Source organism: Cyprinodon tularosa, unplaced genomic scaffold, assembly GCF_016077235.1.
Source record: "Cyprinodon tularosa strain WSP-4 unplaced genomic scaffold, ASM1607723v1 ctg369, whole genome shotgun sequence".
NCBI lineage: Eukaryota > Metazoa > Chordata > Actinopteri > Cyprinodontiformes > Cyprinodontidae > Cyprinodon > Cyprinodon tularosa.
Window position 1 is genome coordinate 1,189 of NW_024039084.1, and position 27,380 is coordinate 28,568.

At 42.7% G+C, this 27,380-nt stretch overlaps 1 protein-coding gene and 1 non-coding gene across 2 annotated transcripts; one reads left to right on the top strand and one right to left on the bottom strand.

Annotated features, from left to right (window-relative positions):
• Positions 1-318: 318 nt before the first annotated feature.
• On the bottom strand, positions 319-481 carry LOC119790616. The gene has a single exon (XR_005281747.1). It is a non-coding gene; the product is annotated as a U1 spliceosomal RNA (small nuclear RNA).
• Positions 482-15,640: 15,159 nt separating this feature from the next.
• xpot (exportin, tRNA (nuclear export receptor for tRNAs)) lies at positions 15,641-26,154 on the top strand. Its single transcript, XM_038296148.1, has 25 exons — positions 15,641-15,799; positions 19,721-19,873; positions 19,951-20,033; positions 20,110-20,166; positions 20,246-20,315; positions 20,396-20,614; positions 20,692-20,876; positions 20,954-21,122; positions 21,930-22,166; positions 22,232-22,270; positions 22,343-22,405; positions 22,481-22,605; positions 22,674-22,818; positions 22,908-23,027; positions 23,100-23,194; positions 23,267-23,336; positions 23,403-23,641; positions 23,718-24,003; positions 24,077-24,266; positions 24,388-24,504; positions 24,584-24,699; positions 24,777-24,824; positions 24,894-24,965; positions 25,033-25,089; positions 25,176-26,154. Exons 2-25 carry the CDS (start codon positions 19,787-19,789, stop codon positions 25,200-25,202), a joined length of 2,916 nt encoding a protein of 971 aa, XP_038152076.1. The 5' UTR covers positions 15,641-15,799; positions 19,721-19,786; the 3' UTR covers positions 25,203-26,154.
• Positions 26,155-27,380: the final 1,226 nt, after the last annotated feature.

Here is a 27,380-nt window from a genome sequence, read left to right on the forward strand (position 1 = left end):
ACAAATTCTCTACAAGATATTAGCCATCAAAATTGCAGATTTTGAAGAAGTTGAAGGCTGCTGCGACTGTACAATGAGGACCAGGGACATCACAGGCTCCACTCAGTGCAATCTCTCAAACAACATATCTGAAATCCACCCCTGTACGACCACAACCATTATTCAAACTTTCGTTGTGGAAAATACTTTATTTTGGACAAGTTTGTTTTAGGGATTGCATTCTATTTTATACTGTACACTCAACTGCTTTGACAGTCTGGCAGGACACAACAAGGAATTCAAGCACTTCAAAAAGTATCTATTTCTTTGGACATAAACCGGGGGAGAGGGGGTACGCAGTCCCCCACTACCACAAATTATGCAGTCGAAATTCCCACACATGGGAAATTCACAAAGGTTGGCACAGCCGGGATGCAATAGCAAGCTTCAATCTTGGTGAACCTCTTTCATGATCAAGGTGTCGCCTCTGCCAGGTAAGTATGATGTGGAACAGTCTACGTCAAAGGCCCCATTCAAGGCAGCTGAATGTTGTTAAGCAGTGGCCAATGTAGCCCCCTACCCCTTAGAATGGGCAGTTGTTAAGTTGAGGCACGAAGCATTGTTCCTTTGTGTTGGAGCTATTTATTCTTTATTTCTTTATCCATTTGAATTGTGTTAATTCCTAAACTTATATATTTTTTGTATTATTTACAGACTTAATTTACAGGTTAATTGTTGCATTTTTGTGCATCTATTTTTTGTTGTTTTATTATTTTTCTTTATTTATTTTATGTAAAACAGGAAGAAATGTGGGCGGTCCACTTTCTATAATTGTAGGAGCCTGGTAAGGACCAGCAGGCATTTAGGGTTAGGGGCCTATGGGTTTTTAGCAGTGCAAGAGAGGTGATAGAGCAAGGAAAGTGTGAACTCTGTAATGTGACAAAATATAGGAAATAAATCAACTGAACATCTACAAGTTTGGACTTCCACTTCTTTTGCCTGCGTCAAGAAAACGTGACCCCAGTGCCTATAGTGGCTTATTGGAATTTTATTGGATGTTTGGTTTGACAAACAATTGCCACTACAATCAAGTAAAAACCCACCTGTGGAACAAGTAAGGAACCAGCCCATGGACTAAAAGGAATACCTCATCAATCAACATGCTGGATTTATGGATCTCAAGGATTCCCTTCAAACAAAAGGTTTTGGATCATCTTTGATTAAATCAAGCGACTTGATGCGTCAGACTTGGATGGACACGTCACTCATTCATCAAGCTGGTATGTGACAATATTTTTCAAGCTATAAAGGAAAATAGTGAAACTACTGGAGTTTAAAGACATTATTTCACTCCAAAGACTGATGAGATGAGTCTGATGTAACAAATTGATACGTAATTGGATCAAGCCGTGAGCCGACGCCCATCATGGAAATGTTTGTTCACAAGAATCAATCTCTTTAAACAAAGAGATACGTTTGTGCTTTTCCTTGTGGATTATTCATGGACTATGACGCTTTAAAATTTGAAATGATTCAAAGAATCTGCAAAAATGTCTGATGTAAAGAGCAAAGAGGATGACACCCAGACGTCACAAAACAAAAGAACCATCAAATTTACACAAAAGGGTTTGGAGTTTTATATAAAAACATGTCAAGAAAAACGAAGTTTAAAGTGTAAACAAGCTTCAAAAAATGTTGAGAAAGTGGCTTCTGACTTTGCAAAGTTTATTAAATGCTATCAAGACGCAACTGATTTACACTAATCACTTTTAGGTTTGCCGTTGCCAGAAGAAGAAGTAAAAAGACAAACTGTGTATTTTCAGTCTAAGGTGACGACTTTCTCTGATTTTGTGGACAATGTAAAGGTTTGGTTGACAGAAGCAGGAAATCCATATATGGAACAGAAAAACTATGTTGATGATCAGGTTGTTGAAGATCCTGATGAAATAAATCCTGAAGACAGTGTTTCTAATATTACAAGCATAAAGCCACGTTCAAAAACATCTTCACAGCAGTCTCGGGCTTCATCCACCTCTTCTGCACGCATCAAAGCTGCGGCTGAAAAGGCAGCGCTGATGGAGAGACTCGCCGCGTTGGACAGAAAATATCTGATCGAAGCTCAAGAGGGTAACCTGAGAAAAGAAAAGGAAAAGTTAGACCTGGAAACAGAGTTGGCAGCAACTAACGCAAAACTTAATGTATTAAAAATAAATTCAGTTGCTAGTTCTAAACAATCTGATGGGATGAACTCTTATTTTGAAAGAGCCCAAGAAAAGCACATGCCCCTGCTAAATCCTCTCGCTGATGAGTTTGTTCTGAAAGAAAAAGAAAAGTCTTCATCCAACCTCCCTGTTGTCAGACCTAAACAAGGAGAGAGACAACTTCAAATGGATCAGATGAGAGTTAAAGTTGATTCTTCAACTCAAGCAACAGAGCAGACGCAATTTCAATCTCCTCCTTTGACTGACAACTGTCAGAATGATATTGTGAACATCATGCAAAGACAAAATGACATTGCAGCCTTACTAGTAAAACAAAACTTATTGTCTGTTCTCCCATCCAGAAACATCCCTGTGTTTGATGGGGACCCTCTACAGTACAGATCATTTATGAATGCCTTTGAGAACGGAGTGGAGGCTAAAACTGACAACTGCAGCGACTGTTTGCACTTCCTAGAGCAGTTCACCAGGGGGCGGCCTAAAGATCTCGTGCATAGTTGTCAGCACTTAGCTTCTGAGGAAGGTTATTCCAAAGCCAAATATCTTCTTGAAGAACATTTTGAAAATGAAAATAAAATAACTTCTGCGTATATGGAGAAGATTATGAGTTGGACACCAATAAAAGGGGATGATGTGAAAAGTCTACAATCATTCTCTCTTTTTCTTCAAGGTTGTTCACATCTGACACAACAAATTGTTTACATGAAGGAGTTGGATTTACCTTCAAATATGAGAACAATTGTCCTGAAACTTCCATATAAACTGAGGGAAAAATGGAGAGTTACTGCTTACGAGCTACAGGAGCAAACTGGTCACCGAGCGTTGTTTACTGATCTTGTTGCTTTCATAACAAAGGAAGTAAAAGTAGCATCAGATCCAGTGTTTGGCAATATCCAAGACCCACCAACAGGGAACAACTCCAAAGTTCCAAGTTACAGCAAGCAAAGAAAAAAGGGAAGCAGTTTTGCCACTAATGTCAGCACAATTCCAGAAGCCAGAACTCACTCAACTGAAAACAGGGCCAAGTCTACTGTTCTTCACAGCTGCTTGTTTTGTTTACAAAGAAATCATCTACTGGAAAACTGTTTGCAGTTTAAAGCTAAAATGCATCGGGACAAGTTGACTTTCATTAAACAAAAGGGGATTTGTTTCGGTTGTCTGAAAGTTGGTCACACAAGCAAAGACTGCAGGAGTCGTTTGGATTGCAATGTGTGTCACCAAAAGCATCCAGGGGTTCTTCACATAGAGCAAAAGGAGCCAGGAGCCTCTTCAGAACAAATCCAACAGACAACAAGGTCTCATGTCAACTTCTCAACTGCAACCACCCAGACATGTGGGCATATTGGGGCCGGTCATGATGATAATGCTGTTTTTTCTATTGTTGCAGTTAAAGTTAAAAGTCAAAAGAGCAACAAAGTTGTGCAAACTTATGCATTTCTTGATCCAGGAAGTTCAGGTACGTTCTGTACAGAAACTCTGGCAAAAAGTCTGAACTTAAAGGGCAAAAGAACAAATATTATGCTGAGAACAATGAGTCAAAATAAGATTGTTAATGTACAAGTTTTGTCTGGTTTGGAAATCTCTGAATTGGAAACAAATGATTTCATAGAGCTACCAGATGTTTTGACTCAAAGTACCATGCCAGTTTCTACATTGAATATTCCCCAGCAAAAGGACATTGATCAGTAGCCTCATCTTAAACCTGTTAAGCTTCATAGCATCAATGCAGATGTGGAACTACTGATAGGAACTGATGCTTCAAATGTTTTAGAGCCCTGTGAGGTGATCAACAGTGTAGATGGTGGGCCTTATGCTGTAAAAACTAAAGTTGGCTGGGTCATAAATGGTCCCCTGCGCACTAGAAGCCACAGCAAAAATAGAAATGTTTGCACTGCTGTGACAGCCAACAGGATCTCTGTTGAGCATCTTGAAGAAATGCTGATCAAACAGTACAATCATGATTTTAACGAAAGATCATCAGAGGAGAAAACTGAAATGTCTAGAGAGGATTTGCATTTCATGAACATTGTCAATAACTCTACAAAACTTATTAAAGGTCATTATAATATTGACTTACCTTTCAGGAGTGAAAGCCCCTGCTTTCCAAATAACATCTGTGTTGCAGAGCAGCGCCTCCAGAGCCTCAGAAGGAGAATTGAAAAGGATGCTGAGTACAAGGAGGAATACACTGCATGTGTAAACAACATGCTGCAGCAAGGACATGCTGAGGCTGTACCAGCAGAGGACCTACAGAAAGGTAATGGACAACTGTGGTACATTCCTCATCATGGAGTGCATCATCCCACAAAAGGAAAGTTGAGAGTTGTATTTGATTGTGGATCAACCTATAAAGGGGCATCACTGAACAGTCAGCTTTTACAAGGACCTGACCTCACAAACTCTCTGGTTGGAGTTCTCATCAGATTTAGAAAAGAGCCTGTTGCACTAATGGCTGACATTAATGCCATGTTTCACCAAGTTTATGTCTCTGAAAAACATGTCAACTTCCTCCGTTTCCTGTGGTGGCATCATGGTGACACATCAAAACCTGCACAGGAGTTCAGGATGTTGGTTCATTTGTTTGGAGCAGTGTCTTCACCCAGCTGTGCAAATTATGCTCTGCAAAGAACTGCTGATGATAACGCACAACAGTTTCCAGCTGAAGTGGTTGATACTATCAAAAATAACTTTTATGTGGATGACTGTTTAAAATCTGTTCCCACAGAAGAAGATGCAATTCACATGGTGAAGAGGCTGACGGACCTCTGCTCTAAGGGAGGATTCGTGCTCTCAAAATGGGTAAGCAACAGTCGCACAGTGCTCATGTCCATTCCAGAGGAAAGGAGAGCAAAAGAAATTAAGAATCTGGATTTGGACACAGATGAACTTCCGGTCGAGAGAGTACTGGGTTTACAGTGGAGCATCGAAACAGATGAGTTCAAGTTCAGAACCTCTGTGCAGGACCGCCCACAGACCAGAAGGGGCATTTTGTCTGTGGTTAGTTCACTATATGATCCCTTGGGAATCCTAGCTCCCTTCAGTATGCCAGCTAAACTGCTGCTACAAGAACTTTGTCGACAAAACTTGAAGTGGGATGAAGTTATTCCCCATTCTCTTTGTAGGAAGTGGCTCGACTGGCTGGAGGACCTCCAGCTGATCTCCAGTTTTAAGGTGGATCGTTGCATCAAACCAAGCTGCATCAGGAAACCAGACAAAGCACAACTTCATAATTTCTCTGACGCAAGTCAAGACGGCTATGGAACAGTGTCATATTTAAAACTGGAAAAGAATAACATCTCACATGTTGCTTTCATTCTAGGAAAAGCAAGAGTTGCTCCTAAGAAGCAAACAACAATCCCCAGGTTGGAACTGACCGCTGCTGTTCTTGCTGTCCGAGTCAATAAACTGCTGCAAAAGGAGCAGCAAATACAATTAGAAAAACCTGTTTTCTGGACTGATAGTACAACAGTACTAAAATACATCTCCAGTGAAACCAGAAGATTTCACACCTTTGTTGCAAACAGAATCTCTGTCATCCGAGAAGCAACAGATGTGAATCAGTGGAGATATGTTTCCTCCAAGGAAAATCCTGCAGATAATGCATCCAGAGGCATGAGAGCTGAGGAGTTCATTAAATGCAGGAGATGGATAAATGGGCCTGAATTTCTCCACAGATCAGAAGAGGAATGGCCTAAACTGGATGTGGATCACCATGCAATTCCTGCAGATGACCCAGAGGTCAAAAGGGACCTAGCCGTGAGTGTTCTTGTGAAGGAGTCACAAAATCCTACAAGCTATCTGATTCATTATTTTTCATCTTGGACAAAGCTTAAAACCTCTGTTGCCTGGTTTTTAAAGCTGAAAAACATTCTGATGCTGTTGCAACAGAAAAGGAAGGAGTTTGCTGCTGCAGACCTAAATAAAAAAGAACCAGAAAATCAAAACAAAGCCATAGACAAGGAGATTGAAAGATTCAAGACAACTCTGAAGAAAGAACATCTGACTCCTGAAGACTTGGCCAAGGCAGAACTAGCCATTATTCAGTTTGCACAACAACAGAAATTTACAACTGAACTGGCTTTAATCACCAGTGGCCTTAAAGCAGTCTCTAAAAGAAGTTCTTTATACAAACTTGACCCAGTATTGGATGCTGGGGTCCTCAGAGTGGGTGGCAGGTTGAATAAATCAGCCATGCCTGTCGAAACAAAGCATCCCGCAATTTTGACAAAGGATATGCATGTGTCTACACTGATTTTACGCCATATTCATCAACAGTTGGGACATGCAGGAAGAGCTCATATGCTGTCAAGATTAAGACAAAAATACTGGATAATAAATGCTAATTCAGCTGCCAGAAAAATCATTTCTTGCTGTGTTTTTTGCAGGTGCAACAGAGGAAAGTTTATTGAACAAAAGATGGCAGATCTGCCAGAAGAAAGAGTCCTGCCAGCCACCGCTCCTTTTACAAATGTTGGAGTGGATTACTTTGGTCCTGTAAGTGTTAAAAGAGGACGAAGCCTCCTGAAAAGGTACGGAGTTCTGTTCACTTGTTTCACCAGCCGTGCAGTGCATCTGGAAATGGCCTATACCCTCGATACAGATTCCTGTATAAATGCAGTCCGCAGGTTCATCTGTAGAAGAGGCTCAGTTTCCACCATCAGATCTGACAATGCCACAAATTTTGTTGGTGCAAATCGAGAGCTGAAAGAGAGTTTAGCTGAACTGAATCATGCTAAAATTCAAAATGCTTTTGTGCAGGATGGAATTAAATGGAACTTTAACATCCCAGCAGCCTCTCACCAAGGTGGAGTTTGGGAGCGTCTGATTCGTTCCATAAGAAGTATTTTGGTTTCAGTTCTTAAAGAGCAAGTTTTGGATGATGAAGGGCTTCAAACAATTTTTTGTGAAGTTGAAGCCATATTAAACGACAGACCCATCACTAAAGTTTCTGATGACTCAAATGATCTTGAGGCTCTAACACCCAACCATTTGTTGTTGTTAAAAACCAAACCAGTTTTGCCACCAGGATTGTTCAATCAAAAGGATCTTTTTGTCAGGAAAAGGTGGAAACAGGTGCAATACATGGCAGAGCTGTTCTGGAAAAGATGGCTTTCTGAGTACTTACCTCTGATGCAGGAAAGACAAAAATGGACAAGAACTAAACGATGTCTCACTCCTGGAGATGTTGTCTTAATTGCAGACTCTACAGCTTCAAGAGGAACATGGATGATGGCCAAGGTCTTGAGTGTAAACCAGGATGTAAAAGGCTTGGTTCGCTCTGTGCGATTACAAACAAAGACCAGCGTTCTCGAAAGACCCGTGACCAAACTTGTTTTGCTACTGGAAGCATCAACCTGAGGAATTAAGGACATGTTTGAGGGAATAGCTCCTTTTTCTTCATTTGTAATTGTGACAGTATTCACAATTAGGGGCCGGAGTGTTGGAGCTATTTATTCTTTATTTCTTTATCCATTTGAATTGTGTTAATTCTTAAACTTATATATTTTTTGTATTATTTACAGACTTAATTTATAGGTTAATTGTTGCATTTTTGTGCATCTATTTTTTGTTGTTTTATTATTATTTTTTTGTCTATATTTTATGTAAAACAGGAAGAAATGTGGGCGGTCCACTTTCTATAATTGTAGGAGCCTGGTAAGGACCAGCAGGCATTTGGTTTAGGGGCCTATGGGTTTTTACCAGTGCAAGAGAGGTGACAGAGCAAGGAAAGTTTGAACTCTGTAATGTTACAAAATATAGGAAATAAATCATCTAAACATCTACAAGTTTGGACTTCCACTTCTTTTGACTGCGTCAAGAAAACGTGACCCCAGTGCCTATAGTGACTTATTGGAACTTCATTGGATGTTTGGTTTGACAAACAATTGCCACTACATATATGTTTAGAGTAAAGATTTACTACTTGTACACAAGCACACAATTTCAAATCTGCTGAGCTTGCTGTGCAAGAAAATGTAAAATATACGTATAAATAAAATATAACAGGAAGTACTGCTAAAACACAAACTAAATGTTAAATAATGTAGATATTGGTTTAAAAAATTCTTCAGATTTTGAAATTTGGAAGGAATACATAATTTTGAAATTAATCAACAAATCTGGTTAAAAAAAAAAAGAGAGAAAAAATAAAAGTTGCACTTTTTTACTTGAGGAATTTGTTGAATAACTTCATAATTATGAGTTTAACTAGTTGGAGGTAATGCTACACTTCTCTGCTTCCTGTCCTGCTCATAAAAGGTAAACATTATGAACCCACCATTCATTTTCTACACCATTTGGAAAACACAACACAAATGTAATATAACAAAAGTATGTTTAACAACAAACATGTTAGCATCCAGCCATAGCCATGTCTGTTTTAGAGACTAGCTCTCTTGTTTTAATGACCTTCTGCTCCTCCATTAATGAGGGGACCCCTCGGGCATGTCAAAAGTTGCCTAATTCCATCATTTCCACCAATGTGTCACTGGCCACCTCAAACAGCTCACATCTTTGTCAGTGAAGCTGAGTGCTCCACATCTCTGCCTTCATGGTGCCCATCTACATTAAGATCCAAAATTCTGAGATTAAAGTCAGAATTCTGAGAAAAATAGTCTTAATTCTGAGAAAAAAAAAGTCAGAATTCTGACCTTTTTCCCGTATTAAACTGAAATAAAATTTAAAAATCACTTAACATTTTTTTTTTTTTCAATGGCCCTGTCCTCTTCCGTAGTCTTGGGATGATCACTCATCCAATATTTAACTGCTAACTTTCTCTAGACGTTTGCCACGCTAGCCAAAATGTTTTTTTTATATATTTTTTTTTATATCTCATTTCAGTACAATGCCACCACCAACTAAAAGGCTTAAACAGCAGCAGGACTTACTCAGATTTTTTTTTAAAGAGAAACGTCAGTGTGAGTAACAGTCACCTAACACAACTTGTGTTGAAATTAGCCCGGTCTGGGCGTGCGTTTAACGAGGATTTTTTATTTTTTGCATGGTTTTGATTCGCCGAAATGGACAGATGTTATACCTGCCGCGCTCCTGATCGTTAGTTAAAACCACAGGGAGAATTAATTTTAATTCTTAGCAGTGGCGGCCGCATTGGTTGTGCAGCGGAGTGCTGCACAACCACTAATTAACCAACTAATTAACTTCTGCACCTTTATTTCCTCAAATAAACTGCTGGCTCCTCTTTTTAGACTATAAACAGATTAACACAACATTGAAAACTCTGTAGTTTTCTCTGTTCTGTACTGCAAACTGGAATTAAAGGCGCCATTTCTACCAAAGGTCTGGACAGACTGGCCACCTGTCTAGGGTGGACCCCGCACCAGCACCTCCCGACCCCACTAAGGGACAGGGTGCACAGAAAATGGAAGGATAGATGGATTTCTACCAAAAGTTTAGAATGCGTTTTTGAACCAGATGCTTCAAAGCGCCCTGTCCATAATTCTTCAACACACCGTCAGCTCCCTCTGTCAGTCAACCTATATAAATTCATTTTTGACCATTATTTCAAGTTTGACAAAATAAAACTTTCAAACTTTGCACTTCTGTGCCCTACTGAATTGTTTTTAATCCAACTGAAATATTTGATTTTCTAGTGCGTATGCGGACACTAAATATGCCAAGGGCTCCAAGACTCCAGTCATTTTGCTCACATCTTATGAACAAATGCATTATGTAAATTTTAAATGCATTATTTTTGCAAGACACATTTATAAAGGAATAAAGTAAAAGATTAAATAGCCTTTTTTTTAAGTAGCATACTTAAGATATGTTTCTGTTGAATACGAATCTCAGATTTCCGACATGTGTCCCCCCCAATAGTAAACATATTCCTACGCCCTTGCTCCAGGGTGTTGTTCAGCATGGGGGTGAGTAGAAAATGAAGGCTAATCATGTTTTGGGTGTACTATTCCTTTAAATGGTAAATACTTGGAAAATGACAAATTAGGCTTTTAAATAAGATCCTATAAGCAAAATGGATTGAATAGGGGAAAAAAACTCATCATATTTTTACAGCCTTGAAAGACAAAGACAACCTTAAAGATGAATAAAAATATTAAATAAAGTTAAAACATTTTTTTTGAGGATGTAATTCAAATAAAAGGGGAATTAAAGCATTTTTTTTTAGCAATCTATATAAGAACAAATGTAAAGTATATCTTTGTGATGCATTCATGAATGCCACAAAAACAACATAAACAAATGATCAGATAAAAAGAAACTTAAGAAAAACATTTAACATGTTCGGAAATTAAAAGAGCTCTAATACAAATAAAAATAAGATAAATTGGCCGGTAATTTTGGCATATACTTTAGTTTTTTTTAAGATCTTCTATAAGGCAATAAAAAGATGTATTATTTAATGCATGTATATCCAGCGATCTAACAATTAAAACAGTTTTAAGTTGTTACCAAAGTCAATAAGGATCAATCAAGGACGGTTGAAGATGAATAATTGTAATATTAATATGATTCTAAATGTCATGAATAAATTAGCAGGTGAAATTCAGTCATCCTCCGTCAATGTTCTACACATCTGTAGCTGTGAGACTAAAACTGAATATGATCAAATATCATGCTCTCCTGAATTCAACAGGTGTAATGCAATTCATTAACTTCTTTAAAGAATGTGAATCTAATGAACCTATTAATGAGATCACTAAAACTTTCGCCCTTCGGAAACAAATTTATTAAAATACTAAAAATGTTTTATGATCAGATCATAGAGAGCTTTCTGACCAGCTGTCTCACTGTGTAGTGTGAAGACTGAAAATCATGAAGGCTCCTCTTCCCTCCATTAAAGACATTTCATCCCAGCACTGCGTGTCCCGAGCCCGTGACATCATCAATGACCCCCCACCCCCCCACCATGGACTGTTCTCCCTGCTGCCCTCTGCGAAGAGGCTTCACAGCATTCGATGCAGGAACAGCAGATTCTGCAACAGCTTCTTCCCCATTGCCATCAGACTGCTGAACTACTGAACTAAACTGGACTCTGCATCACACTTGCAACATTTTTTTTGCATTACCAACATGCTGACCTTTTATAATCCTATTAAACAGGACACAACTCATCTACTGCATTTTGCACCATATTTACAGGTGCTGGTCATAAAATTAGAATATCATGAAAAAGTAGATTGATTTCAGTAATTCCATTTAAAAAGTGAAACTTGTATATTATATTCATACATTACATACAAACTCATATATTTCAGATGTTTATTTTGTTTAATTTTGATGATTACAAATGACAACAAATGAAAATCTCAAATTCATCATATCAGAAAATTAGAATATTACTGAAGACCAATAAAAACAAAGGATTTATAGAAATGTTGGCCAACTGAAAAGTATGAACATGAAAAGTATGAGCATGTACAGCACTCAGTATTTAGTTGGGCCTCCTTTGGCCTGTATTACTGCAGCAATGCGGCGTGGCATGGAGTCGATCAGTCTGTGGCACTGCTCAGGTGTTATGATAGCCCAGGTTGCTCTAATAGTGGCTTTTAGCTCTTCTGAATTGTTGGGTCTGGTGTATTGCATCTTCTTCTTCACAATACCCCATAGATTTTCTATGGGGTTAAGGTCAGGAGAGTTTGCTGGCCAATTAAGAACAGGGATACCATGGTCCTTCAACCAGGTACTGGTAGCTTTGGCACTGTGTGCAGGTGCCAAGTCCTGTTGGAAAATGAAATCTGCATCTCCAAAAAGTTGGTCAGCTGCAGGAAGCATGAAGTGCTCTAAAACTTCCTGGTATGTGGCTGCGTTGACCCTGGACCTCAGAAAACACAATGGACCAACACCAGCAGATGACATGGCACCCCAAACCATCACTGACTGTGGAAACTTTACACTGGACTTCAAGCAACGTGGATGAAGTGCCTCTCTTCTTTTCCTCCAGACTCTGGGACCTTGATTTCCAAAGGAAATGCAATATACTTTCATCAGAGAACATGACTTTGGACCACTCACCAGCAGTCCAGTCCTGTTTCTCTTTAGCCCAGGCAAGACGCTTCTGACGCTGTCTGTGGTTCAAGAGTGGCTTGACACAAGGAATGCGACAGCAGAAACCCATGTCTTTCATACGTCTGTGTGTGGTGGTTCTTGAAGCACTCACTCCAGCTGCAGTCCACTCTTTGTGAATCTCCCCCACATTTTTGAATGGGTTTTGTTTCACAATCCTCTCCAGGGTGCGGTTATCTCTCTTGCTTGTACACCTTTTACGACCACATCTTTTCCTTCCCTTCGCCTCTCTATTAATGTGCTTGGACACTGAGCTCTGTGAACAGCCAGCCTCTTTAGCGATGACCTTTTGTGTCTTGCCCTCCTTGTGCAAGGTGTCGATGGTCGTCTTTTGGACAACTGTCAAGTCAGCAGTCTTCCCCATGATTGTGTAGCCTATAGAACTAGACTGAAAGACCATTTAAAAGCTTTTGCAGGTGGTTTGAGTTAATTAGCTGATTAGAGTGTGGCGCCAGGGGCCATCAATTTTGAACCTTTTCACAATATTCTAATTTTCTGATATGATGAATTTGAGATTTTCATTTGTTGTCATTTGTAATCATCAAAATTAAACAAAATAAACATCTGAAATATATGAGTTTGTATGTAATGTATGAATATAATATACAAGTTTCACTTTTTAAATGGAATTACTGAAATCAATCTACTTTTTCATGATATTCTAATTTTATGACCAGCACCTGTATATATGTGCACACTGCACTGAACCTTTTCATGTTAATTCACTTTTGCACCATTATTTTTAAACAGTTTTTTTTTCTCCTACACTGTTTACATTCTGATCACTACTGCACTTTATAAATGGTAATGTTCATTTCACTGTTTCACTGTTGTAAGCTGTATGCAATGGAATTTAATTTTGTATGCTCAGAGTGCAAAAAATGAAGATAAAGTTTGTCTAAGTCCAAGTCTAAGACAAGGACGGTCTAGTTAACCATATAATGTATTCTTTGCATGCAGCTGCTGACTCATCTAGCAATAAGGATCTTTAAATGGAAACAAATGTGTTAGTCTGGGTTTAAGTTGAGTCAATTTGCTGATAATACTTTTTTAAAGATAAAATAAATTCTTCCAAATGGCTTAAATGTGACCTCTGTTTCTCCTCAAGCACAGACTGAAGCCTAACCCAAAAAAATAATATACTTCCCTTATATGACTGCAGAGAATCAAGATACAGCTTTTTTCAGTCAAATTTGAAATAAAATATTTAGGAATCCATATTAATGAGAAACTTGAAGAAATAAAAACTCAAAATCATTGGTTTAAATGAAACATAACCATAATAGGATGTAATGTTCAGTTAAAATCTGAAGGTTTTTCAGAATGTGTCTCTCCAGTTATTATTCACGTTAGTCTACATCAGGCATCCTCGAGGCCCGCTGTCCTGCAGGTTTTAGAGGTTTCCCTGCTTCAGCACAGCTGATTATAATGATTGCAGTAGACCAAAAGCCTGTTAATCAGCTTTCAATTAAAATCAGCTGTGCTGGAGCAAGGAAACCTCTAAAACCTGCAGGGCAGCGGGCCTCGAGGACCGAGATTGGGGATGCCTGGTCTACATAACAGCAAACAGTAAAATATATCAATTAATTTGGTAAAATACAAAAACCCTTTCTTTTATGTCTAAACCTGATTCTGTATGGTTTCACATACCAAAATTGTTTTTTGTTAAAGTGTGAGGTTTGGAATGTCTTTTAAAATATGACTTTGATGTAGAGCTATCCAGATAGGAAGATAGCGTTTACCTTGTGGAATAACAGAGGCATGACAGTTAAAAGAAAGCTGCTTTTTATCCACACTTGTTTAACAAGTTTAGATGTAAAAAAAAAAAAATATATATATATATATATCCATCCAATTTAAAACTCATTAAAGGAAGAAAAAACAAAAAAAAAACCTGGGTCTGTGAAGCAGTTTCATCAGCTTTATTGAAATAATTTGCATAATTTAAAAGGACAAATTATTTTCCACAAAATCATGACAGAAGATTCAAAAATCAAACTATAAAGCAGATATTTCATGATTTGGATTAAAAACCTGAATTACAAAAAATGTAATAAAATAAGGTGAACAAACATATTCATTAAATTCATGGAATGGACAGTTCTTCCCAAAAAAGATTTAAAGAAATGCTCTGAAATGCTTTTCAAAACATTAAATTGTCATTATTCTGCTGCTGCCACCATCAAAAAGAGATTTGAGTTTGAGGCAGAGCCTCAAATTTAAATGGTTTTTGTTTTTTGGAAGATGAATCAATAAAACATTTTGTCTCCAGCAGTAAAAAAAAAAGGCAAAAAATCTACAGATCTGATTAAAAACTAGCAGTTTCACTTCGAATTAATGCTTCGTGTAATGCAGTATGTCTATATAACGAAATGTATAGATAAAAAAAATAATAATTATATGGGAAAAAGTCAGAATTCTGACTTTTTTCTCCCATTATACTGAAATAAAATGTAAAAATCAGTTAACTTTTTTTAAAACATTTTTTCAGTGGCCCTAATCCTATTCTGTAATAAAAATTCATTTTAAAACTCTAAATAACATATATCCCTATGCAGAGTTTTTAAGTTAGAGATTTAAAATTGATATATGTTAAAAAAAAAAAAAAAAATTTTTTATAGTTATTGTGTGGTGAAGTCTTTTTGGGAAAAGATTCATGATTGGTTATCAATGAAAAATGTAACTCCCAATTTTGAATATAAAGGAGTGACATTTTGCATTACTTTTTAAGACAAAAATGTGGAATTTGTATGGAATATTATTTTCATTTTTGGGAAATTATTTATTCAAGTGTAGATTCTTTAAAGTTTCTCGAAATCTCCAAAATTATATAAAAGTTTTTTTTTTGCCTCGATTAATAAATTAATAACAAAGCCTTAAAGTTTTCCCATTTGACAGCAGTAAACTTTAAACCCCTGTGTTGCTTGTTTTATTTATTTTTTCTAAAAACAAATTAAATGTAAAGTTTTCTTTTTTATTGAAGAATCAAAGTATTACAAGGCATATCAAAACAATTATATAAATTGTAAATTGAACATCTTAGGAAGCTGAGCAGAGTATGTATAATATAACAAATAGAATCATACAGAGAACCTATATACAATTAGAAAACAAAAATAACAGATCGTAGAACAAAGTAATAAAAAAAACAACAAAAGGACTCATGAATTTCAATATATTGCATCATTGGCTGGGCTTTAGGGTTTTTACAATGGGTTAGTACTTCTTTATAAAATTATAAAAAAATATTGAGAGATGGGGTAATTTTTTTAAATCGACGCTTGTGTATGAAAAATCTGGCCAAAATAATTAAATATTTATTACCATAGTTTAAATATAAAGAAATATATTATCCGCTCTGTTGCAGCTCCACTGCGCCCTCTAGCGGCCCTGTTTAACACCGTACACCGGTCCTCCTGACCCGGATGTAAACCCGCAGCGGACATGCTGGTGGCGCCGTGTGATTCCTGACGACATGCGGGCGATTTCTGGAGGTTTCCCAGCGGTGCTGTGCTGAACTAACCGGGCAGAGACCCGCAGAGGAGACGGCCTTCAGTACGGTGAGCTGGTCGGGTTCCTCCTAGAGGAAACTAACGGTCGGAGGTCAGAATGGCCGCTCTGAGGGAGGCTGGCTGGATGGGTGGAGGCAGCTAACCGAACCGGGCTGAAACTCTCAGAACTAAAAAACACTTGTTAAACTGATGGACCTGCGCTCTGCTGCGGATCCTGCTGCCTTTCCGGGATGCTTCCGCTGCGTCTGTCCGCCTCTGGCTCCTCCAGCAGCGGCTGAACCGGTTGAAGCCAGCCGCGGTCCGCTCCATTTGTTCGGGCAGAAGGTTTTAGCCTCCAGCGGTGATTCTGAGGCCTCAGAGGCCGGCGGAGGGTTAACCGTCAGCGGCTGGGGGGGGGACTGGGAGTCCGGTGGGCCTGGAGCACATCCGGCTCCAGCTGTTGGCACCGCGTTGCATCATATTCCTGTCAGATCGACTCAGAAAAAAACATTAGAACCGAACTTTGACCCCCAGGAAGTTCTGGACGTGACCCAAACCGTCCAGAACCGGCGGTTAGTATCAGTGTAACGGTCCGCAGATTACAGGAGGAACCGAACCGGTCCTCCAGCACTTATTAACTTAGTAACTATCAGTCACTAACTATCTGCAGCCATTAATCACTGCCAATCAGTAACCATAGCAACCGCTCCTAGTTATTATGGGGTGGCACAGCAGACCTGAGCCCAGAAAATCAGCCTTTGGTTCTGATTAGTTGATAATATCCGGTCCAATAATGAACAGAACTCAAGTCAACCATCTTTGTATCCAGATGGTTCTAACTAGTGTTGCACCGATTCCATTTTTATGGCCCCGATAGAGATAACCGATACCTGGCTGATACTGATAACATCTGTTTAAAATTGATGTGTGTATATCTGAAGAACTGCATACTAGTTGGATGTAAAATAATTGCCATCATGGCTTTGTCAAGCTGCTGCCTACCTTTGTGAAGCAGGAAAAAAACTGGGGAAATTTTTTTGCCTTTTTCAGGCGACTTTCCGGTCGTGCAAGAATTTTCCGATCGGGCCAACATTCAGCCTGATGGTGCCTCGTGTAATGAGGGTAGGGAGGGGTGATCAGCCTCTCACGACCACCTCCTGATCAGGAATTGTGAGGTCGGGAGAAAATCAAAAATGTTTGAAATTCAGTCGACCGTCGTGGGCAAATCGCTCACTGAGCAAACAAGGATTCTTCTTCTTCCTCTCAGATGTAAACACAGCAGCATGGCGGGGGTGCAATGAGTGAAATGCAGTTCTGTCTGTTAAATTGACAGACCGTAGTAGCCACGTTTGCTCAGCCATGTCTTTAACCATATACATTGTTTCCTTATCTTTTAGGGCTTTCAGCACAAAATTGCCAAGGCAGCGTGTTTCTCCATAGACAGCTTCATATTCCTCTTCTGCCTGTTTGGATTAGCCTAGTAAACTAGCCCCACCTGCCAGCTGCCAAATCATTTTTGCCTGCGAGTGGTCTAGATCAATGCCGCAGACCCTAGAACTGGCGGGCCAATCACAACGCAGAGATGTGTTTTGAATTTCTGGATGCAAAGCAGTCGGGGTTTTGAGGGCGTGACGACAAAGCTGCGCGACGCTGGAGAAAGCACAACAACTATTGAACAGTTCTCGTTTGACTCAGCTTTGGAATGATTAGACTTGAGATTTTCATTGAAACGTGAGCAGGAAGAGTCTCTACGCTCATTACATTTTAAGAAGGACGTATTCGCCGTTTTACAGACAGGCTGCTTGTTTACACTCCCTCACCAGCTTCCTTTCACGTTTCCTACGTCACAGTCAGTTGCATTAATGGGCACAGACAGTGGTTTGAAAAACAACAGGTTGTTCTCATCAACAATCTTCTGATGCCTCATTCATTGGGGCCAGACTAAATTACACATTTAATCTCACATTTAGTCTGCTTTATCAGGCTAGGTTTGGAGTCCAAGTAGCGCCATCTAATTGCAGAGCTGAATCCGATTTGATGTTTAGATGTAAAGTGTGAGCAGGTCGTGCTGAGCGTGCAGGGTGAGCTGTGAACTCACGCTGTATGACAAAACTGCGGTTTCGTCATACAGTGTGAGCTGTAGCTGCATACAACGATTGAGAAAAATCTCACAGTATACGCCCGGCTTAATACAAAGGGAATCCAATAGAACGTTTTATTGCCGACCTGGAATGGGTGACAATAGTTGAATAAACTTTTCGCTCTTTAAATGGTATCGGTGCGCTATTAGTTGGTACTAGCTGATACCGATACCATTTTAGTGCTGGATCGGAGCCCCGCCCGATACTGGTATCGGTATTGGTGCAACAATAGTACCAACAGAAAGTTCTGGAGCAAAAACTAAACTTTGGACCCAGAAGATCCAATAAATCCATGAGAACCAATCGTTAGAAGTGATCTTTGGATGGACCGGGTTCAGATGTTGAGGCTCCCAGAGAGTGATGTAGCCCGGTTCTGTCCTGACCCGTTTCCATCTGAGAGCGAAGAAAGCGGCTGATTCTCTGATGATGATCGTTACCAGATCTAACAAATGAGTGTCTGTGTTCGGTACCATCACCCTCACAGGAGCAGGAGGGTCTGCCTCAGGTCCAGAAGCTGCACACTAACCTTTGGCTCAGGTTCTGGTAGTTTTTTCCTTTTTTTTTCTTTGGGTCAGTTTTCTAAGCTGCGGCTGATTTTTAGCTTCTACAAAAACGATGATAATGATGGTTTTATTATGGCGTCAGGCCAGAGGCGGCTGGTTCTGCTCACTTTAAGATCACGCCCTGAAGCTGGGACCAGTTCCAGGCTGTAAACCAGGGTTCCCGCGGGTCCTTAAAAAGTCTTGAAAGGCATTGAATTCTTCAAAATAAAACTAAGGCCTTAATTGGTATTAAAATGTCTTAAATCAGTCTTTCTTAGGTCTTAATTTTTAAAACACCATAAATAGGATTATTTTTATTAGGATTTATTTTTGTAATCTGAGTAAAACATTAAAATTGACTTTTTTTTTTTTTTTTATAAAAAAAAAAAAATAACAGCTCGCCATTATTGGTTCCGTCCCGATAGGGAAACCAATAAAAGCGTTGTTGCGGCCGAGACATTAGGGAGATGCGGCATAAAATTTTTGTCTGGAAAATATGAGCAAGTGTAAATGTAATGAAATTTGTCTCCAGCCAAGAGTTTCCTCCATGGCTAAAACCAGGGAACATACATGAGGCACAGTGTATTTTGTGCAAGAAGTCATTCAAGCTCGGAAGGATGGGAATTAAGGCAGTGGAGTCGCATGCGAAGCAAGAAACACAAAGTGTCAAAATGGAGTTACCGAGAAACAGCCGGTATTTCTCAGTTTAATTCCACCCTTGTCTCTGCAACGCCTCCACCGATCACCAAATCAAACATACTAAGAAAACGATGCAAAGAAAAATAGCTGCAAAAATGACTTAGCACTGGTTATGCTGTGGCTTTAAAACTGATTTGTTTTGTTCCCTGCTAAAACAAAGTTTGTGAATTCAGTTAAATAATTGTTAAAATATATCTGTCATTTGTGTGTTTTTAGCTTTCTTCCTGTATGGGAAGCTTTTCAAAATTTGAAACATTAGTGCAGTGGTTTATGTTAAAATAAACCTTTGGGTTAAGTTGTCGCAAGCAGGTTTTTCTTGTGAATTTGGTCTTAAATTTTTATTTTAAGTGGCATTAAAAAGTCTTAAAAAGTCTTAAATTTAACTTGCCTCATGCTGTAGGAACCCTGCTAAACGGTTCCGGCTGAGAATGGATTCATGATGGTGTTCAGATCCTTGGAACAGAAACTAAACCAGAATCAGTGTTGGTCTGAAAGAGTCAGATCTGTATGCTGAATCAACAGCTCAGACTTGATCTGGTTCTGGTTCCACCGGAACCTTGGCTGGTCGTGTCTCTCCGGGTTTCTGACTTCAGGTTCTCCTCCTCTAGATGTTCCACAGCTCTTCCCTGGCAGAACCGAAGAAGCCAAGCGACTGTGAGGAACGTTAACCCCGCATGGCCTGCCAGTCTGCCTCTGCAGTCATGGACGAGCAGGCGCTGCTGGGGCTCAATCCGAACGCCGACGCCCCCTACAGGCAGAGGGTGAGGGTCCTCTCCGCTCAGACAGGGGGCGCTGTTTGTGTCTCCAGATTAGACGACGTTCTGCTGTGTCTCTGCAGGCTCTGGCGTACTTCGAGCAGCTGAAGCAGTCTCAGGACGCCTGGGAGGTCTGCGCCGACGCGCTGGCTAAAGGCGTCTACAGGTGAGTGTCTCCTCCTGACAGGAACTTCCTGTTTCCTCACGTCGCCTCCCCTCATGGCTCTTCTTCTCCTCTGCAGTGACGACCACGTCAAGTTCTTCTGCTTCCAAGTTCTTGAGCATCAGATCAAGTTCAGGTATGGCTTAGCAGACGTTCCTCTGGGGTTCCTGTGCGCCGCCTGCTGCTGATCTTCTCACCTGTTCTTCCTGTTGCAGACATGCAGGCCTGACGGCGCCTCAGCAGCAGCTCATCAGGGAGACGCTGATGAAGTGGCTGCAGACTCAGGTACCGCCGGTTCTGATGCAGAAGGCTGCTTCAGGAAACCTCCGGAGCTGTGATGATCATGTCCTCCTCGTTCTCTGCAGCTGATGATCACCCAGCCGGAGAAGGCCTTCATCAGGAACAAGGCGGCGCAGGTGTTCGCCCTCACCTTCGTCATGGAGTACCTGACTCTGTGGCCCAAGTTCTTCTTCGACATCCTCAACCTGGTTGGTCTGAATCCGCACGGCGTCGACATCTACCTGAGGACGCTGATGGCCATCGACGCCGAGGTGGTGGACAGAGACATCCTGCACACGCCTGAGGTGAGGACTGTGACCCGCCGGTCCGTCCCGATGCCTCCAGAACCAGCTGACCCGTTCTGGTTGTTGTTGTTCTGCAGGAAACCCGCAGGAACACTCTGATCAAAGACTCCATGCGGGAGCAGTGCATCCCCAGCCTGGTGGAGTCCTGGTTCCAGATCCTGTCGGCGTACCAGCGGACCCACCCGGAGCTCACCTGTCAGTGTCTGGAGGTGGTGGGCGCCTACGTGTCCTGGATCGACCTGAACCTCATCGCCAACGACCGGTCAGTCAACGCAGCAGATCCCAGACCCGCTCAGGGAGGTTCTGTGCGGTCGGGTCATGGCTGTGTTTGGGTTTCAGGTTCGTGAACCTGTTGCTGGGTCAGATGTCCATGGAGGACCTGAGAGAGGAGGCCTGCGACTGCCTGTTCGAAATAGTCAACAAGGGAATGGACCCGGTGGACAAAACCAAGCTGGTGGAGTCTCTGTGCCAGGTCCTGCAGTCGGCCGGGTTCTTCAACATAGAACAGGTGGGTACCCCCCCACGTGGCTCCAAAGCTGCGTGGTCTCCATGGAAACATGCATGATCAGCATCCTCTGCCTCTGATTGGCTTCTCAGTGGAGCAGATCAGTCAGTTTATGGACCAGAACCAGAGGTACAGAAAAATGCCCCTCTCTGAGTCTGACCCGGTTACTATGGCAACTGAGCAGAGTTATGATCAGAACACACAGTTTGATTTTGTGTCCATTCTAACAGAAAATTGTCAGATGAGGTCGTGGCGTTAAGCGCTCATTGAAAGTCAGCGGTGATGATCACACCGACACGATTTCCTGCAGGAAGCTGCACAGCTCTGACTAAGGTTTAGTCGGAGCTACGCAGCAATTCAGCGGCAATTTCATGGGTCTGACAGGAAAAGAAACAAAATCAAATTTGTTAATCGCATGTTAAAAGAGTCAGTTCCGGAGTCACATATAGTAAGCAGGACAAACTTGTGCAAAAATAATGAATGAAACATAAAAAAGTAGAAAACTTTACCAATGATGGGAGTTAAGGAGGACAGAAAACATTTAAAGTATTGATCCCCTTTGATCTTTGTGAAAACAAAGAGGGATATCGCAATTCATCTACTCAGAAAAAAGAAACAAGAGGAGAAAAATTGATATAGAAAAAATGGTGATCCTCTTTCATTGGACGGTTCTGTTGTTTCTAGAACAGAACGTTGTGACCCTAAACTCCGGAGTGGTTCTGGGTCCACTGGTTCAGGAACCTGGTTCTGAATAGGTGAGGCTCTGGGGAGATGGGAGCGTCGGGTCCAACCATGTCCTCTCCCCCTCAGGAGGAGGACGTAGACTTCCTGGCCAAGTTCTCCCGGCTGGTGAACGGGATGGGTCAGAGCCTGGTTCTGAGCTGGACCAAGCTGGTGAAGTCCGGCAGCGCGAAGGAGGTGGCGGAGACGCTGCAGGCGGTGGAGGCCAAGGTTCCGCTGCTGCTTCAGCTGCTGCTGCACGAAGACGACGACATCTCTGCCAACATGGTGGGCTTCTGCTACGACTACCTGCACGTCCTCAAACAGGTGAGTCCCTCAGGGGGGCGGGGCCACTTCCAGTGACACAGCTCTGACCCGCTCTGTCTCTGCAGCTTCCACAGCTGACGGAGCAGCAGAAGGCGAACGTGGAGGTAAGTGGAGGAGCAGGAAGCTTCAGAGGTTCTGGTTCTGAGGGCGGAGCTAACGTTCTGGCTGTGCTGCAGGCCGTCATGCTGGCTGTGATGAAGAAGCTGACCTACGACGACGAGTACAACTTTGAGAACGAGGTGGGCCGGTGTTTCGGGGCTGTGCAGGGTTCCCCGCCGCCACACGGTTCTGATGAGACCCGGCTTGTGTTGCAGGGGGAAGATGAGGCCATGTTCGTGGAGTACAGGAAGCAGCTGAAGATGCTGCTGGACCGCCTGGCCCAGGTGTCCCCAGAGCTGCTGCTGGAAGCCGTGCGCCGCGTCTTCACCAGCACCATGCAGTGAGTGCAGCTTGGTAGAGGGACTACGATGACTGTTCTGGTTCTGACCCGGTTCTGTGCCCCATCAGGACGTGGCAGGCGGCGCCATTTATGGAGGTGGAGGTGGCCATCCGGCTGCTCTACATGCTGGGAGAGGCTCTGCCGGCGTCACACGGCGCCCACTTCTCCGGCGACACGGCTAAAACCAGCGCCCTGCAGGACATGATGAGGACCGTGAGTCAGAACCAGAACTCCTACCCATGGGGGACTGAACAGGAGGTTCTGGAGCTGTAGGATAACCGCGTCCTTCTGTCCGTCTCCAGCTGGTGTCCTGCGGCGTCAGCAGCTACCAGCACTCCTCCGTGTCTCTGGAGTTCTTCGAAACGGTCGTCAGATATGACAAGTTCTTCGTGGTGGAGCCTCAGCACATTCCCAATGTTCTGGTGAGTCCGGCCTCCTGGAGAACCTTCCCAATCAGCCGCGCCGTGTTCTGATGTGGAGCCGTCTTCCCTCAGATGGCGTTCCTGGACCAGAGAGGACTGAGACACAACAGCCCGAAGGTCCGGAGCCGAGTGGCCTACCTGTTCTCCAGGTTCATCAAGACCCTGCAGTGAGTTCAGCTCCATTTCTCGGTCCGGCCGCATTCTGCCGGTTCCGCTCTGACCGCCGTTTTTTTGTCCAGCAAACACATGACGGCGTTCATCGAGGACATCCTGACCAGGATCCAGGACCTGCTGGAGCTGGCTCCTCCTGTAAGTACCCGCCTCCAGCTGGGCCGCTGAGGTTCCCCTCCGCTCTGACTCCTCCCTTCTTTGCAGGAGAATGGCTTCCCAGCGCTGCTGACCAGCGACGACCAGCTCTTCATGTTCGAGGCGGCCGGCGTTCTGATCGTTAGCGGGGAAAGTCCGATGGAGAGGAAGCAGGTTCTGATGCGGAGCCTCCTGGCGCCACTGATGGACGCCTTTCGCCTGCTGCTCGCCAAGCTGTTGCAGGAGACGGTGGAGGAGCGGCAGGTCGCCCTGGCAGACGCCCTGAGCCATGCCGTCGGCTTCGCCAGGTCAGACCCAGCAGCGCTTGGTTCCGTGTGAACCCAGCAGGCCCGGTTTAACCTCCTCTTCCTCGTGTTTCTGCAGCCGGACCAGCAAAGCGTTCAGCAACAAGCAGACGGTGAAACAGTGCGGCTGCACCGAGGTCTACAGGGACTGTCTGCAGAACTTCCTACCGGCGCTGAGCTGCCTGGTCCAGCGGGGGGTTCTACGCGGCGCCGTCCGCTCCTTCCTGCACCGCATGATCATCTGCCTGGAGGAGGAGGTGCTGCCCTTCATCCCCGCCGCCTCGGAGCACATGCTGAAGGACTGCGAGGCCAGAGACCTGCAGGAGTTCATCCCACTCATCAGCCAGATCACCGCCAAGTTCAAGGTACCGACCAGAACCAGCAGCAGAACCCCGCAAACGCCCCGCCTCCCGGCTGACGCTCCTGCTCTCCCCGCAGTGCCAGGTGTCGCCGTTCCTGCAGCAGATCTTCATGCCACTGGTTCTGGCCATCTTCGAGGTTCTGGGCCGACCCGCCGAGGAGAACGACCAAACGGCGGCGCTGGAGAAGCAGATGCTGAGGAGGAGTTACTTCAGCTTCATCCAGACCATCGCAGGGAGCGGCATGAACGAGGTTCTGGCCAACCAGGGTGAGCGGCGCCACCTGAGCCTTAAATAAACCAGGAGCTGTTCCAGAAGATTCTGGAGGGTCGCTTTACCCCTTCAGAACCTCTGGTCCAGATGCTGGTAAACATTTAATTCTGGTTTCAGGAGCAGAAAACGTGGAGCGGGTTCTGTTCACCATCATCCAGGGCGCCGTGGAGTTCCCCGACCCGATCGCCCAGAAGACCTGCTTCATCATCCTGTCCCGGCTGGTGGAGCTGTGGGGTGAGTCTCCCCGGCAGGTCGCCCGGTTCTGGTTCCGGCTGCTTTCTAACCGTCTGTTTGGTTCTGATCCGACCTGCAGGAGGGAAGGACGGCATGGTGGGCTTCCCCGACTTCATCTACAAACACATCGTCCCTGCGTGTTTCCTGGCTCCGCTCAAACCCACCTTCGACCTCTCTGACGCCCAGACGGTTCTGGTGAGTCCGTGGATCAGGATCCAGTCTGAAACCCGATTATTTCACCTGCTGGTTCTGATGGTTCTGTCGTTCTGCAGACGCTGTCGGAGTGCGCTCTCACACTGAAGATGATCCATCTCAAAAGGGTAAAAAACCCAAACGGTTCAACTGTTCTGATAAGTTCTGATTCGGTTCTAACCTGGTTCCTTCCTCAGGGGTCAGAGTTCATCCAGTTCCTGCAGCACGAGTACCTGCCGTCCCTGCAGGTTTCCCCTGAGATCTCACAGGTAGGACCGGGTCCAGAGGAGGAACTCCTCCTTATTGTTCTGGTTCTGATTCTGGTTTTCCCTTCAGGAGCTGGGTCAGGTCCTGCAGCAGCCCGACGTCAAAGTTCTGAAGAACTACATTAAGGTAGGCGGCTTCCCGGTCCGGTTCTCCTCTCTGCTTGGTTGGTTCTGTTCAGATGTTCAGGCGGTTCTGACTCCTCCTGTCTGCAGGCGTTCTTCCAGAGAGCCAAGCTGTGATACCGGACCTCCAACCGGACCCAAGAACTAAACTCTCCGCTCAGCACGCAGGAACTCGGCACTTATTCAGGAACTGTGGAAGTAGAACGGGTCGGCGCTCCGGGCCGCCTGACAGCTTGGAGGTTCTGGACTCGGAGCAGAAGAACCAGGAGAAAGGAAAAGTTCTGGATCAGACGAGCAGATGGCGTCTCATCCCCGAACCCTGAGTTCTTCAGAAAACGGGCCGAACGGAACCGGGTTGAAAACCATTTAGTTTTTTTTTTGTTTTTTTGGTTGAGTTTGCAGTGGAAACATTCAACCCATCCTCTCTGTCCAGAACCAGAACCTTCTGGACTCCAGAACCATCTCCATCTCGCTGTGGATCCTCCATGGGTTCTGATGGATCGGAGGAACAAAGTGTAAATAGAGAAGTTCAGACTGTAAATAAAAGATCCTAGCTTTAGTTTTTTTAATAATTCATCTCATCTGGAAGTTTTGTACGGAAGCCCATGAAGGCCAAGATTAAACAGCCAGTTAATGTGTTAAAGAGAAACTCATTCTGATTTTTCCTTTGAATGTTTACATGAAAATATTTTCTGTTACTTTGATCGAAACGAGTTAAACTCTGATGAGTCGGACCGTTGGAGGATTTTTATTTCATTTATTTATCATGTTGCCGTTTTATTCTGGAACTCTGAAGTTCCTGTAGATCTCATTTCATCTTAAAATAATATAGATTATTTTTAAGCTCCATTTCAGCCCGAAGAAAGTTTTTGTTTAGATTAATTCGATATTTAATTTGGGAAAATTTCGGTTATCTTGACCCAAATATTGTAAAAGGAGACCGAACGGCTCAGAAGCATTGCCTCAGTTTGGTTGTGATTTTTATCCATGTGTCTGAGGGCCCAAATGTGCCATGATTAAAACTGCAATCATCAAAATGAGTCACCTGCCAGTGATTTATTAAAATAAACTCATGGTTAAAGTCTTTTTACTGACCTGATTAGTCCCATATAAGCAGAAGCTGTAAGCCCCGCCCACTAGCTGCTATCCTGAGCTTTAAATACATTTTCTTGATTTGTTAGAATTATAGATAATCATCCATCTGAATCACTCAAATCAAGTTACTCCTATTTATAAAAGGTGTTTTGGTCAAGATGGGCTCAAATGAGGAACTGATCCTCTTCATTGCTGAAAAAAAATGCAGATTTTGACCATGAAATATGGGCAACTTGCACCATGTTGTGTGAGCCTTAGAGATGGGAGAGTTGTGCCAAGAAAAGATCAAGAAACTCTGGGATTGTTAGGAAAAAGCTTATTGATTGAGAGGTTGTCCTCCATGTTGTTCTGCTAACCATGTGAAATGGGATTCTTAATCTAAAGCCTGTTTTTAATCATATGAATTTGATTCCTAACAGATGTCAGCTTTTGGTTTAAAGGATTGAAGTAGATTGAGTAGAGAGTAGAGGCCTTGGCATTTATTTGCATTTGCAATATAATATCAATTTATAAAAATGCATTTTTCAAATCGCAGATGCACTCTTATTTTTAGTCACAATACAATTCACAAAAGTAACTAAATTTCTCCCTTCAGGAGGCGGTAAATTGATTAAAGGTGGTAGGAAGCATTGTTGCACAAAAGGGAACAAAGAATTGCAGCTAGATGTAGTCATTATAGTAGACTACGCTGGGTAAAGTTCTCAGTCAACCAGGTTATTGTCATTCATAAAAAGTTAAAAACAATCCACTGAACTTTGTTTCCAAGTTTGAAGATGTTTGCTTCCCATCCAGAAAACTTTTTAAAATCAAAATGTCAGAAATGTCTTTGAGTTCGAGGCTCTTATACAGCAGCCCAACAAAGCCTTTAGACAAGATGCTAATTGAAACAGACGAATGCTGAATTGCTATCTGAATAGTGCTGGCAGTTAGGAAGGAGTAGAGCGACCAGGAAGCTTCATTGCACCAATGCAGTTAGAATAGAGACCTCCTGATGTTCCTACCCGCCACTAGGACTTAAATCCATTAGTTCTTTCCTGTTCTCTCTATCAATACATTTACCTTCCTTTAGATATTTTTGGAGATCTACTTTTAACTTGACCTCCTTTCTTACTGTTGATCCCATGAAATGCAGAGGATAGGAGCTTCAGACTAAGTGTGGGAAGCCATTAGTCCAAGTAAAATTACGATCTTGAGGTTTTT